The 14,027-nt window shown below is 39.1% G+C and overlaps 1 protein-coding gene and 1 long non-coding RNA gene across 3 annotated transcripts in view; one reads left to right on the top strand and one right to left on the bottom strand.

Moving 5' to 3' along the window:
* LOC136686793 (uncharacterized) overlaps positions 1-6,782 on the bottom strand; it is a 22,609-nt gene extending 15,827 nt beyond the window's left edge. For both annotated transcript variants that reach the window (XR_010800383.1, XR_010800384.1), the window contains exons 1-2: positions 6,534-6,782; positions 2,733-2,905 (exon numbers count right to left, since the gene is read on the bottom strand). This is a non-coding gene — a long non-coding RNA (uncharacterized lncRNA). The remainder of the gene's footprint in view (positions 1-2,732; positions 2,906-6,533) is intronic.
* gprc5bb (G protein-coupled receptor, class C, group 5, member Bb) lies at positions 2,016-14,027 on the top strand. Its single transcript, XM_066660776.1, has 4 exons — positions 2,016-2,478; positions 7,972-9,084; positions 10,422-10,528; positions 12,675-14,027. Exons 2-4 carry the CDS (start codon positions 7,974-7,976, stop codon positions 12,717-12,719), a joined length of 1,263 nt encoding a protein of 420 aa, XP_066516873.1. The 5' UTR covers positions 2,016-2,478; positions 7,972-7,973; the 3' UTR covers positions 12,720-14,027.

Genomic DNA, 14,027 nt, shown 5'->3' with positions numbered 1-14,027 from the left:
GTCAGTCACTAGAGAGTGAGAGGTACGTGAGAGTGAGGACACAGTGGTCAGTTCACTAGGAAGTGAGGATATTGTTGTTGGCTCACTGGAGAGTGAGGACAGCATGGTTAATTCATTAGAGAGTGAGAGAGATGCGAGAGTGAGGACATTGTTGTCGGCTCACTGGAGAGTGAGAGAGACGTGAGAGCGAGGACAGCGTGGTTGGTTCATTAGAGAGAGAAACTTATGTGAGAGTGAGGACATTGTTGTCGGTTCACTAGAGAGAGTGACAGAGACATGAGAGCGAGGACAGCATGGTTGGTTCATTAGAGAGAGAGAGACTTATGTGAGAGTGAGGACATTGTTGTCGGTTCACTAGAGAGAGTGACAGAGACGTGAGAGCGAGGACAGCGTGGTTGGTTCATTAGAGAGAGAAACTTATGTGAGAGTGAGGACATTGTTGTCGGTTCACTAGAGAGAGTGACAGAGACGTGAGAGCGAGGACAGCGTGGTTGGTTCATTAGAGAGAGAGAGACTAATGTGAGAGTGAGGACATTGTTTCCGGTTCACTAGAGAGAGTGACAGAGACGTGAGAGCGAGGACAGCATGGTTGGTTCATTAGAGAGAGAGAGACTTATGTGAGAGTGAGGACATTGTTGTCGGTTCACTAGAGAGAGTGACAGAGACGTGAGAGCGAGGACAGCATGGTTGGTTCATTAGAGAGAGAGAGAGACTTATGTGAGAGTGAGGACATTGTTGTCGGTTCACTGGTGAGAGTGAGAGGGACGTGGGAGTGAGGACAGAATTATTTAGCAGCTGGACCTCACAGAATTTTTAATAAGTCATCCTAGCTACAGAATATAAGACCACTATTCCCAGGGTCATCTGACTAAGCCAGAGTAAAGAAAGGGAAGGGAGGATAAGAAGACGAAAGGATTAGCTCTGGGCTACTTAAAAGGACAAGGCTATACACACATACACACAAGCACATACACACATTTGGCTAAGACCTGAGTCACAATGTCTAAATCTATTATATAATCCACTCCAGGACATCCCACGTGTATACACACCTGGGAGTTTGTCAACCTCTGTGTGTGTTTGTGTATGTGTGTGTGTGTGTGTGTGTGTGTGTGTGTGTTGTAGGGGGTGGTGGTTCGCCAGCAAGTCACTCGACTTTATTCCCCCTAAAATTCTCTCCCTGATGCACACTCGAACATGTACAACTGACAGAGACTGTAGGAGTTACTCTACACACTCTGAAACAAACGGAGGGAGGGCACATCATTATGAGGAGCAGAGAGAGAGGGAGATGAACCCAGAGGAAGAGATACAGGGAAGGAAATAGAGAGAGAAAGGGGGAGGAAGAAATAGAAGGATGACAAGAGAGAACACAGATGAATAGAGAGTATAGACGGCAAAAGAGTATCACAGACTAAGCAAAAGGGGCAGATTTAAGTAAACAGTGACTGAAAAGGAAAAGAGAATGAGAGAGAGGGGAGAGGGCAAATAGGAAGATATATGATAAAAGGAGAGAGCGTGAGAAATAAAAATTGGGGTAGAGTGAGAATGAGGTAAAGATAGAAAAAGGGTGTGAGAGAGAGAGTGTGTGTGTGAGAGAGAGAGTGAGAGAGAGAGTGTGTGTGTGTGAGAGAGAGAGAGAGAGTGCGTGAGTGAGATAGAGAGTGAGAGAGAAAGTGAGAGATAGAGAGAGAGAGCGTGAGTGAGAGAGAGAAAGAGAGAGAGAGAGAGAGAGAGAGAGAGAGAGAGAAAGAGAGAGAGAGAGAGAGAGAGAGAGAGAGAGAGAGAGAGAGAGAGGAATTGGGAGAGAGGAAGAGAGTGAGGAAAACATACAGAGTGAGATACAAGGAAAGAGATAACTAGGCAGACAAAATGAGGGAGTAAGGAGAGGGAAGAGAGATGGGAGAGAATGAAAAAAGCAAAAATGTGAGGGAGAGAGATAGGGTAAGTGAGCCACATAGTGAGAGAGAAAAAGGAGAGGGAGGGGAGAGACACGGAAAGAGAGAGGGAGAGAGAGAAAGAGAGAGAGAGAGAGAGAGAGAGAGAGAGAGGGGTGAAGCAGCAGCATTGTTTTAACCCTTTCTGCGAGGAATGTCAAGCGCAGATGGTAAAAATTTGCCTATCACACATCAAGAAAAGACAGCCACCTCTCGGGTTTTGTCTGCATCCAACAAAGAACTGATTTTTCCTCGAGGACTTTCTTCAGCAGAGGGAGAAGTGGGCAGAGAGCGGGTGGTCTTCACTGGATAATGCACTTTCAGCATACACACACACACACGGAGGAGCTTACTGAAATGACGAGCTGCGCTCAAAGGGAGCTTTGAATCAACTAACCAACTCTGCAGGTGCTTGTTTTTTCTCCCAGAGAAGAGCCCTTAACTTTAAGCGCTGTAGACATGTTTGGACATCATTTATAAATAGGAACAGAAACGAATCACTGCTTCTGGACCTTGTCGGGTAAATTCTTCATTCCTAAAGGTGAGATATTTATATAAGATCGTGCTGTTTGGATTCTTGGCTATCCATGTGTGTAACTTGCATAATAAGAGCAGGAATATGTTGGTAGTGGAATGAGAAGAAGCCAGAATCCAGTGCATAAATGCTTCCTTGTAAAACCATGAGTGCTGCTATGCTGCTTGCTTAATCAGTGGTGTGTGTAAGAGTGTGAATTTGTGTGTGTACGTGTATGGGTGTGTGTATGTGTCTGTGTGTGTGTGTGTGTGTGCGCGAACCTCAGCTGGTTGTCACAGTGATCGCTCCTTATATAAACTCAGCTCAGCTCCATGTAGGCCATCCCACGCGTGCCTCTGGTTGCTATAGGAACTCATTTGGCCCGGTGCAGCACGGAGGCCTCACAAAAGCGCGAGACCCAACAAAGACATGACGTCACCAGTCCACTCAGCGCCTGCAAGCAGAGCACAGACCCAAAAACACACTGTCACTACAACAAGGTGACCATACAGAACAGAACACATTCAAAATGCATGTTACAGGAGTAGCACAGGTGCAGCACAGAACAAGTGTGAGATGAACAGTTATTAAAGCAACACCAAGTAGTATTTTTACTTTCAAATTCCATCATTAATATCATTGCAATAATCCGCTGAGTTGTAATGGGGAGAACAGAGCCTCTGTCGACACTACTCCGGGCTGAACACTGCAGAAACTGCACTACATAACTTGTGGCTTAGGGTATGACTATGTTCCTTTATTTTAGGACAGTGATGTAAAAGTGAATTACACTCTACAGACAGCAGGGGGAGCAGAGGAAATACTAAAATATAAAAAAACAATACTAAAATCTTACCTAGTGTTCCTTTAAAGCAACAATAATAAATCAAGAAAATCTGCTGTAGTGCACAAACTGATCTTAAGCTAACCGCTTAAAAATAACAAGTGACTTCAGGAGTGTAATGACACATAAGTTGGCCAATAATATTGGCAGATATTGGCAACCCAGTATAACTGCTATACACTCTCCAAAAAAATCGTTTTAGTTGCAACGTTTAACATTTCATATTTTATCTTTTTTTATTAATATTTCATACTTTATGTTTTTTTACCCGTTTATATTTAATGTTGGTTTTAAAGAATTTATGTAAAACACCCTGAGCTGCATTTATGTCCAAATAAAAACTATTATTATTACTTCTATTAATATTATTATTATTGGTGTTGTTGTAATTGTCACTGTGTTGGTACATATTCAGTACTTGTAATTAGGGAACATAATTTAACAATATTCTATATTAACTGTACATTTTTAAGTAGTATTGATTTCATACACCCAATTTCATGCACCAATACAGATATAAGTAACCGATAATTTTATCTTTTTGTAATTAAATTAAATCCACTTTGGATTAAAGCAAAACAAATTCTTTTAAAGGTTGTCACAGGACATGACTTTTCTTCAGTATTTGTACATTTCTGTACTGTTTTTTTGTAGTTATTTTATATTTTTATCAAATATTTACTGCTGGTTCCCCATGAATGGTTTCTAGGGGGGGGGCTAATTAGTGCAGCACCGGGTTTGATTTGGAGAGCAAGGGATAGAGCGGCATAAAGTGGATCAGAGCTAGCGAGGAAGGAGAGTGTCTGAGCGAGTGTTTGTAATGGTTTAGTAATCATCGTGTTTAAATCATAAATTCAGATGCTGAATCTATATCTATTTTCATGTGTTTTATAATAAAGGCTCCTGCACTGTGGTGGTTGAGAGTATCTTTCTGCCATTTAACCTTCTTTGTGTGTGTGCGTGTGTGAGTGTGTACTGAGCATTGCTGATACTTTAAATTAGATTTCAACACAGAGAAATTTAATCCCAGAAACTGTTCTCTGCAGAAACTGTGAAAACCGTCCACACGGCAGACATTAGTTGTGTATTTACTGATGCATATCTGTAAGCACAAAAACTGCGCCAATTTATCGGTTGTAATATCGGCTTAAATTTGTTTAGGCAGGTTTATATCAGTTGTCATTTAGACTAATGAAAATCACAAATTTTTAACAGGACACATGCCTTTTTTTCTCAAGGGAACACAGTTCTGGGTCTTAATTAAATTTTTGTGATTTGCTTTGGACAAAATACAACAAGTACCAAGGCCACAGCAGCAATCTACTTCTTCTAAACACTTGTTCAGCAGCTGTTCCTTTAAATGACAATGAGCCACTCGCTGTTCACCTCAACCAGAGTGCACAGCAGTGAGGAGCGAGGACCAAAAGCTGTTTTTTTTGCTGTTTTCTCTCTGTTCTCTTCTCTGTTCATTTTATGTTTTTACTCAGTACTCTTATTTCTCTGCGCTCTTTGTGTGTTTTGTGTCGTTTGACCTTGTCTTTGTGCTCTCACAAATGTAAGTGCAGTGCTGTGATTGGAGAGACTCTGACAAAGAGGAGGGGCAATTCTAAAGTCTCTGAACTTGATGTTAGAAGTGGAGCAGAAACAGAATAGCTTGATTTATCTGAGGTAGATCACCAGTAAGTAACTGGGTGATCTTGTTTCACAGTTTGTGGTTTGGTGGGCTCCAGATATTAATGCACAATAAAGTGATATTTTTTTAATGTTCCATTTAAGAAAGACCTAGTTATTTGAGCATGGTCATCATAATAATAGTGATTAAATTAACTAAAATATATTTCACAGCTAAATTAAATGTAATTGTTGTTTCAGAAAATTAAAAAATAAAACATGTATATATTTTGTTTAAGATGGAGCTGTTCGGCTGAATTATTTTCTCATCTGGTTTTATGTACCTAAGATATTTTCCATCAATCCCTGAAATCAGTCTTTCTCTGCTCTTTGCAGCGGAACCAAGTCCTTACATAAATGTACCATTAATACACTTGTTTTTTTCCTCCACCATTTGCTTTTTGCTGTTAAGAGCCTTGTGGAAGTGCTTTTTTCCCGTGAGTTGTGAGTAAGAGACTAACCCTCAGGCTTCTGTGTCTCACTGACCTTGCTTCATGTCTGACAAATGACATTGGTATTCAAGCATGTTTTGTGTTAATGCGATTAAACTGGTTGCTAGTGTTTCCAGTGACAATCTTTGAAAATGTCTGACACCAGAAAGCGACGGTACCTTTAGTTTTAAAAGTAATGATATCCTGCTAAAGGTTCAGACCCAGGACCAGACAGAAATTCTGAAAACATATTGTACCCAGTGTTTTGATGGCAGTATTAAATTCAGCACTACTAATGTATTATGTTTGTGTGATAAAATATCATATGTATAATGAAAATATCATAAAGTATTACCATAATTTGTTTGTTTATTGCAATAACTCATTAATACTTTACTATTCAAGAAGAATTAACAATATTGCTAGAGCATCATCATCTTTCACACGGCTTATATTACAGTACTGGACCTAACTAAATTAAGAAGAATGATCTGTAGATACATTTTACATTAACAGTAACTTCTGGGGCATAATCCTTTTTCAAGTATGACATTTGTATAAAGTTTTTAGTTTCCAGTCCAGTGATTTTTAAACTGTATCCTAGTTATAAATAATAAATATACAAATATATTTGTGCTAAATATAAATATAAAAATCTAGAAATAAATTTTCTATTCTACAATTTTTTTTATGTCTTTTGTCATATTCAGCTGAGTTATTAAACAAGGTTATATCATTTCACTTCACCAAATATTTGGTGGGTCTAAAGACAACTATTTTTATATGTGCTTCCTGACATGAAATAGCACTCATTCAATATTTTTATATCAGTAAAGAATGAATTGACAACAATGATTATGTAAAATACAGAAAACTGAAGTAATTCATGTACTAACAAAAATGCAACAATTTACATTTATAAAAAGTTAAATACATGCAACTAATTCACAGACCTGAACCTGGGATTCAGAGAAGCTCTTGGGAATGTCTGAAACAAGTTTTTACTTAATTTAGCTTACAATTCAGTCATAAAGCAGCTTGAGTTACAGGGTAAAAGGTTAGAGAAACTATTTTAAATCATTAATATTGAAGTTTTTAAATATAACTTTATTTACAAAATGCATTTTTTCACTTACCAGTCACATTTTCTGAGATTTCTAAGTTTTTCATATGGTGCTGCTAGAAATACATTATGTGTTAAGACTAGACCAAGCTAACTGAATAAACTGGCTTGTTGCTAAAGCAAGGCATGTCCCCCTCATGTCTCAACCTATGTCCAAAACACTTTTTAAAAAAAAAATTATATACCGACACGGAAAGAGAGAGAGAGAGAGAGAGAGAGAGAGAGAGAGAGGTAAAGCAGCAGCAATTATATACCGACTGTTATGAACCGACCGTTGGAAGAAGCTGATCCGTTGAGAAACCGTTAGATTTAAATATTTCCCATGAGTTCGCGCTCGAGCTCTACTAATAAACAGTTTACATTTGTATTTGAATTAAAAAATTTTGGATTATTTTTAATGTGAAATTTATATTGATAATGAACGTTTCTCTACATGAAAGAAATCGCATTGACTTCTCATTTATCACTATTGATCACATTTATCATTTTTATCATTCAACATGTGAGAGAAATCGTTCTTCTATGGCAAATAATAATAATAATAATAATTGCTCAATTTGTTTTCTTTTTTTAAGAGTGCCCTGTTACAATGTGCTTTTATTCATACTGATACCATTAATACAAATCATAAACGGAGCTAGTGTAGTAAAATATTCTAATACATAACAATCACATTGTTTAAGTACATTGTTTAAAAATATTATTTTAGGACAGTAAACACATTCACACCAGTCTAATATAATCTAAAATGAATCCAAAAATTTTGTTCATTTCATTTATTCCAGTAGCCAGTGTTTGGTCAGTAGGGGGAGCGATACACAAACTCCTCGACCTCAACTGGGAGCAGAATTATTGGCTAAGAAAATGGATTCCGTTTTTATTGGCCCACTAACAAAAATAATTCGTACATAAATTATGTAAAAATTATTATATAAATGAGCCGCTGTTAGGCACACGTTTTCATGCATTTAAGTTGATTTATCAACTGCATTCAAGGCATTACATCACTGCTATAGTTTGTTAATATGTATGTTAAATGGTGAAGTGAAGGTCTGAAGTGTAAGGCATATTGTCATTGGCTACTGATCATGATGGGGACATGACATTTGTGCTATTTTACAGTGAGAATTAAACTTAAATGCCTGTTAATCAACTATCTGGGATTCAGCTTAAATCAGAGAGGACAGAGTACTAACACAGAAATCTAGCATTAGCACTAAGGCATGTCTGCATGCTAAATTTCAGATATGACAGTGCAAAGAATGAGTGGCACTGTTGATTGAATTGGGGAGGAACGAAGAAAGATGTGTACATCTTGCGGCAAATCGTCACAAACCGGTTTCCACAAAAGGAAATTGTCCTACTTATCACATTTTACTGTGACTCTTATTTGTCTGAGAAGTACAGGTCCTTGTATAATGACATTTAAACTACTTGTTTTTCCCTTGCAGCCATGGCGATAAGCTCCACCTTCCTCATCGTCCTCTGTTTTATTGGCCATGGCACATCAGAGGGTGCGGCTCAGGAAGAATCTCCACCACCTCCTCGTGGTTGTGGGTCTGCTGTGGTCCCGGCCTATAGGGTCCTGTGTGACCTGGAGTCTGTGTGGGGCGTGGTGTTGGAGGCAGTGGCCTGTGGTGGTGCTGTTACAGCCATTGTCCTTGCTACTGTTCTCCTGGCAAATCTCAAGACAGTGACGGAGCAGGAGCGACGATGCGGGGTAGGGCCCCTGCTGCTGTTACTGCTGGGCACTGCCGGGCTCTTTGGCCTCTCTCCTTTGTTTTTGGTCGGCCGTGGTGAGGCCCTTTGTGTGGCTCGCCGCAGCCTATGGGGGGCGCTGTTTGCTCTATGTTTCTCCTGCCTGCTAGCACAGGGTGTTCGACTGCGGCGTCTAGCAGCTGGAAAACGAAGCCCAGCAGGGAGTACCCTGTCTCTGCTGGCTGTGGGGCTGGCCATGGTCCAGGGCATGTTAGCTGGCGAGTGGCTCCTACTCACAGTGGCACGTGAGGGCCGTGCCGCGTGTGATTACCTGCCTCTGGACTTTGCACTTGCCGGGAGCTACTCACTGGGCCTGCTGCTGTCCGCCGCGGCCCTGTCCTTGAGTGTGGTGCTGTGTGGAGGACGAGGAGGCAGCGAGGACACAAGCAAGAGGCGGAGGCGGAAGTGGAGATGCAATGGCGTGTGGCTTTTCCTCACCTGCCTCACTTGCCTCCTCCTGTGGGCCGGCTGGATCTCGTTTTATCTTTATGGCAGCGTGTCTACAAAAGGAGTCTTACGTCTACGAGGCAATGGAGCGACAGACTGGGACGAACCCGCCCTCGCTGTTGCTTTGGTAACAGTCGGCTGGGCTTTGCTGCTGTTCCACGCCATACCGGAAGCACACCTGTGCCTGAGGTCCCCAGGCAATCAGAGAGGCGAGAACACAGGGCCAGATTCCTACTACGACGTGCGACAGCCTACCACGACGACGCAGGGTTACCATGACGACGATGCACCATCAGCCAATCAGAGGGCAGCATATGCGGAAAGGCAAGCATTCACCGTGGAGGAGCAGCACACTGCAGGTGTGTGTGTAATTGTGTGTATATATATATGTGTGTGTGTATATATATGTGTGTGTGTGAGTTTGTAAAATTATCCACAAGTTGACTGTGTTCCTGCCTTCCACCCAATAATTCCAGGTGTGAAATTTGATTAGAAATTCTAATACTAATATTAATAAACACAAACATGCTAGCATTAGCCATATGTGCTATTCTACCGCAACAAGATTTGTGAAGAAAACAGGAATTCTGTGTAGGGCTGGACGATTCGAGAAAAATATATAATTGTGACTTTTCTGACAAATACTGTGATAGTGATTTAAATGTCAATGATTAATTATATAATTATATAATTATAATTATATTTAATTATAGATTAAATATTAATCTATATTATAGTTTATAATTCTATACATTTCAAACCAGGCCTACTTTTAGAATCAAGAAAATAACCAAGAAAATCTGGCTAGGTTTAGGGTTAATTTTAAACACTGAATGTAGAGCAGCAGGCAGTCATTCAGCTCTGGTTGTTGTCATGTGCACAGCACAGTGTCTGGTTGCCTCCAGTTGGTCACGCTCATTATATGAAGGTATACTGAAATTAAAAGGGCTAATTTAAAGCTTGTGAAGATACTGTGCTTGACACTGAAGGCTATAAAAATTACAACTCTTACAATCTGAAACTTGAACTCAAATTTCAATGTTCACATAAAAAAATTAATCTTTCGTCCCACATTTTGTGTTTAGTCTGGACACTTGTGACACATTTCTCCTCTTTTAACATTTTTGTGGTCAATGTGAAATACTTGTGATATTTATATGATATAAGAGCATCATAGTAAAACATAAAAAATAGATTAATAATGCATAATAAAAACATAGTTACTAGAAGTATTCAGACCGTGGAAAAGAGAGACCAGAGAAAACTAGAGAATGGAACAGAGTGAGCGGCTAAACACAACGCAACTAAGGTTAGAACATCTGAGGAAATATATTGCAGGATAAGTCAATAATATAATTATTGTGACAGGCCTACATTCAGCTAGAGAAAAGAAGTCAAACTGAGGTCTATAGATACCCAGGTAGCTGTCATGGTAGGGTTTAGCCTTCTCATCAGTTTTGTGATTAAGGTAAATTGTAAGGAGATGGTTTTCCTGGTCTTCGCATCAGAAAGTCTCATGTTAGAGACTGTGGTGACACCGGTGAAGGATGTGGGTGGGCATGTTTACAACAGATAGCAGTGTCTACATTGTTCATTTTAAAGATGGATTACATCTGGCTGTGTGTCAGAGCTTGAAAAGGTTTTGTTCTTGACAACAATGTGTGTGGGTGTGTGTGTGTGTGTGTGTTTATAACAGCGGTACAGGCTGGAGGATATCATGCTGGAGTAATCAGGCCCACGCTTCCATTTCGTAGCCATGTGTACCAACCCACTGAGATGGCCCTACTCATGAATGGAGGAACGGTGAGTATATGCAAACATATAGTCAATTACCCCCTCTTGACATAATACGCACACGTAGTGTGGCCAACCGTCTGGCACTTGGATACTAAAAGATACGTTCCGTTTTGAACCTATACGGGACGTGTTTTGTTTCGTACTTTTGAGGTCACACTGTTATGGCGATGGTTAAAGACAGAAACACAGTTCCCTCTCTCTCTTTCTCTCCGCCGGAGAGAGGGGCAGATTCTCCACGGCTCCTAAACAGAGAACACGATTTTCATTGGTTGTCACTTTTATTTAGTAAGCTGCCAGTGTTATCTGTCTATCATTCAGTGCTGCAGCCAATGGAGTCACGGTCCCGCCTACAGGGGGCGCTGAGAGCAGCAGGTCAGTGCTGAAACACTGGGAACTACAGCTCTGCCTCCGGATAGATAATAGAGTTAGCACCGGGTCCTGGAGAAACTACAGTTCATTCTCCCTCCACACATCACAGATTAATTTTTGTAGCAAAGTAATTCATTATACAAATAAATCACATGAAATAGTTTCATATAGATTAAAAATAACATTAGCAAACTATTATTAGAATAAGACATGAGTCCTATATAAGCTAATAATTCTATGACATTTTGACTGGACATATGTCTTTAGACACTTAGACCAATAAGATTCTTCCACTTAGACCTTATTGTAATTAATGAACAATTTTAAATAATAGTTATTTTAAACTGGTAATAGAGTATTTGTAAAATACATGGACAGATTCTGCTTTGCCGTTGTTCAAAAGGCTACTGACAGGCCCTGACCGTCCTGATGGCTGTTGGCTTAATAAATGTCTGACAACAAAAATGTTTTATCTGATTGACTACAGTGGAAAAGTATTTACATGTGCGTACCTGTCCCCTGGTCTCTGCATTCCTTATTTTGATTCCAGAAAGTTGGCCACATTACGCACACAGTGTATACAGAGAGAAAGTGTGGTGAATGTCCTGACATTGAGTGTCTTTTCAAGACAAAAATAAAGAAAATATATTAATTGAACGCCTGTTATAATCTTTAATTAACCAAACTGAAGAGTCACTGATGCACTATTTGAAATATCGTTATGCAGCAGAGGAAGCCTGATTATTGATGAATGTAAAGTAAGCTGCTGAAAAAGGCAGTTAAAATGTTCATGCATTAAACACTGCAGTATTTACGGCAGACTGAATCTATGTTCTTTCCTGACATTATGACTGTGTATTTTACAGTTACATGTATGTATTCAGTTAATAATTGTCCACAGCTCCGTTTTGTTTTTCTACCCGTAGATAGATATTCAAATTCTTTTCTAAAGGCAGCTCCTTGTGGCTTTGCTTAATCTGTACCTTGTCGAAGAAATGTGCTGCTATGAGGCAATTACCGCAGACCCCCCCCGGATAAGCTTAGCCCCTAATCATTCATCTCTGGTGACAGCCCTGTCTACAGAAAAGCACTGGCCTTTAATTATTATCACTTTATCTGGTTGCAGTGGCACAAATTGACAGTTTTTTATATTTTTTAATTTATTTCCCAATACGTTACATTTAACAGGTAAAGTGAAGATTATATATATATATATTTAATTCCTTGTTCAGTGCAGTGTATGTGTATATTAATGAAATAAGACCAACCAGTAAAAAAATGTGGAAATCTGACGTCAAGTGCAAGACTTTAGAACTGCCCCACCCCCCTCATCTGAGTCTTTTTCGAATCACAGCTCTGGATATGTGTTAGCTGTGAGAGTGCAAAGACAAGGTTAAATGCAGCAAAACATACACAATTGCAGTGAAATAAGAGCACTGAATAAAAACAGAGAAAATGAGAACAGAGAAGAAAGAGAACTGAGTGAGAACTGAGCAGCTCATTATCATAGAGATAAGAAACAGGCGCTGAAACCTGTTCTGAACAGGGCTGTTTAGACAGAAGAAAAATGCTGCTGTGTGGTTTGATCCTTGTGGTGTTTTGACTGTGTCCACTTTAAAATGTGCCAAAAATATTTTTACTTTTTTCTACTCTTATATATTTCATATTGTGTTTGTCAGTAATAACGAATGAGATGTTGACATTGTGATTTCAATTGAAAACTTTAGACCAAGTAGAATGAGTGTTTTCATTTGGTTTTTATTCCACTGATTTTCCACTGCAGATTCCTACTGCTCCACCAAACTACACAGGAAGACATCTGTGGTGAAACCCACCACCAGCAACAAACAGCCCACCTGTCACCTGGAAAAAACGCACCTTAGATGATGTCACAGATTTGAAGTGTGTGGATAGAGGGTCCCGTGGTGACGTAATAGATTTGTCCCTGTACTCTTCAAACTGTGCCCAAGCTTTCATTTCATATTGTAATAAACCACTCACCTGAATGGGAGCGGTGTTTTCAGTGTGAATGACATAATGATTTTTGCACTGCCTGGTCACAGAGATAAGACAACTCTGATGTAAAGGTACTGTATTATTATTATTATTATTAGCTGACCTGTTCTGCCTGTCTTTTATTACCTGCAAAGCACTATTTGAGATACCTTTACCAATAATTATTTACCTATTTGAGATTACAATAATAATTTAATAATAATAAATATTTAATAATTCATCAATAATAATTATATTTTCAAAGCATTTTTTTCTCAAACGTTTTGGCTTATTTGTTTATTTAGGCAATTATGTGCGTGATTAGTTATTGAGTTATATATTGATCCTGAGATACAAACGATCAAATTTGTGATTCACTTGTTTTTTTTTTTTTTCTGTCTTTTCTCTTTTTTTTTATTCACCTTGATGTTTTTTACCACCTGGAGTTTCACAACATTTCCTGACTGCTTTTGTAAATGTTAGATTTGATAACAAAACATTGCCGTTGCTGTTTTTATTTATCTATGCTCTTCAGGGATGTGTTTATGTGCACTTTAAGACATGACGCTGTACCGCATATGTTCCTTCATTTCCTCTTGAATAGTTTTCTCTTTGAAATGAATTTTCTAACTTAACAAAAATTACTAGGAATTTACAGAAACAGGAGTTTTGTAGCTAGTTTGTGAGTTCAGTACTGAGTAGCCTTTGTCGTGTTTTAAATAAGCAGGCTATTTTAAAATGAGAAGCGATTGTAAGTAGCACTTTAAACAGACGTTTACGTTGGTCGTCAGTGCTATTGTGGATAGTTTTGATGTAAGTGGTGTGTATTATTTTTATTTTTATTTACTTATTTTTTTTGCACGCTTTGCTAATCAGCTTCACCTCCTCCAGGACACCCATTTGTTTGTGAATGGTATGGTCCAGGTCCCTTCTTTCAGATGGTGGACTGCTCCAATGTTGCCTACTTAACGAGGGTGTTTATATGTGGCTAATATTTAACACTTTAGTGACAAACCATGATTTGGAGTGTTGTACAAGTACACAATCAGAGAGTGCAGTCGTGATAAATAAACTGTGCAATTTATTTGTTTGTTTACAGTGTCTTGTGCAATAACATTTACACATATTACATTTGACGCAA

The sequence above is a fragment of the Hoplias malabaricus genome, chromosome 2, assembly GCF_029633855.1.
Source record: "Hoplias malabaricus isolate fHopMal1 chromosome 2, fHopMal1.hap1, whole genome shotgun sequence".
NCBI lineage: Eukaryota > Metazoa > Chordata > Actinopteri > Characiformes > Erythrinidae > Hoplias > Hoplias malabaricus.
The sequence above is the reverse complement of the archived record's forward strand: the minus strand, read 5'-3'. Positions and strand labels throughout refer to the sequence as shown.

What these genes read in the sequence shown, in the direction of transcription:
- gprc5bb (XM_066660776.1), top strand. Translation starts at nt 7,974, where the DNA reads ATGGCGATAAGCTCCACCTTCCTCATCGTCCTCTGTTTTATTGGCCAT. An exon ending in GGAGGAGCAGCACACTGCAG is followed by an intron (nt 9,085 to 10,421) that starts GTGTGTGTGTAA and finishes TGTTTATAACAG; the next exon opens with CGGTACAGGCTGGAGGATAT. An exon ending in TACTCATGAATGGAGGAACG is followed by an intron (nt 10,529 to 12,674) that starts GTGAGTATATGC and finishes TTTCCACTGCAG; the next exon opens with ATTCCTACTGCTCCACCAAA.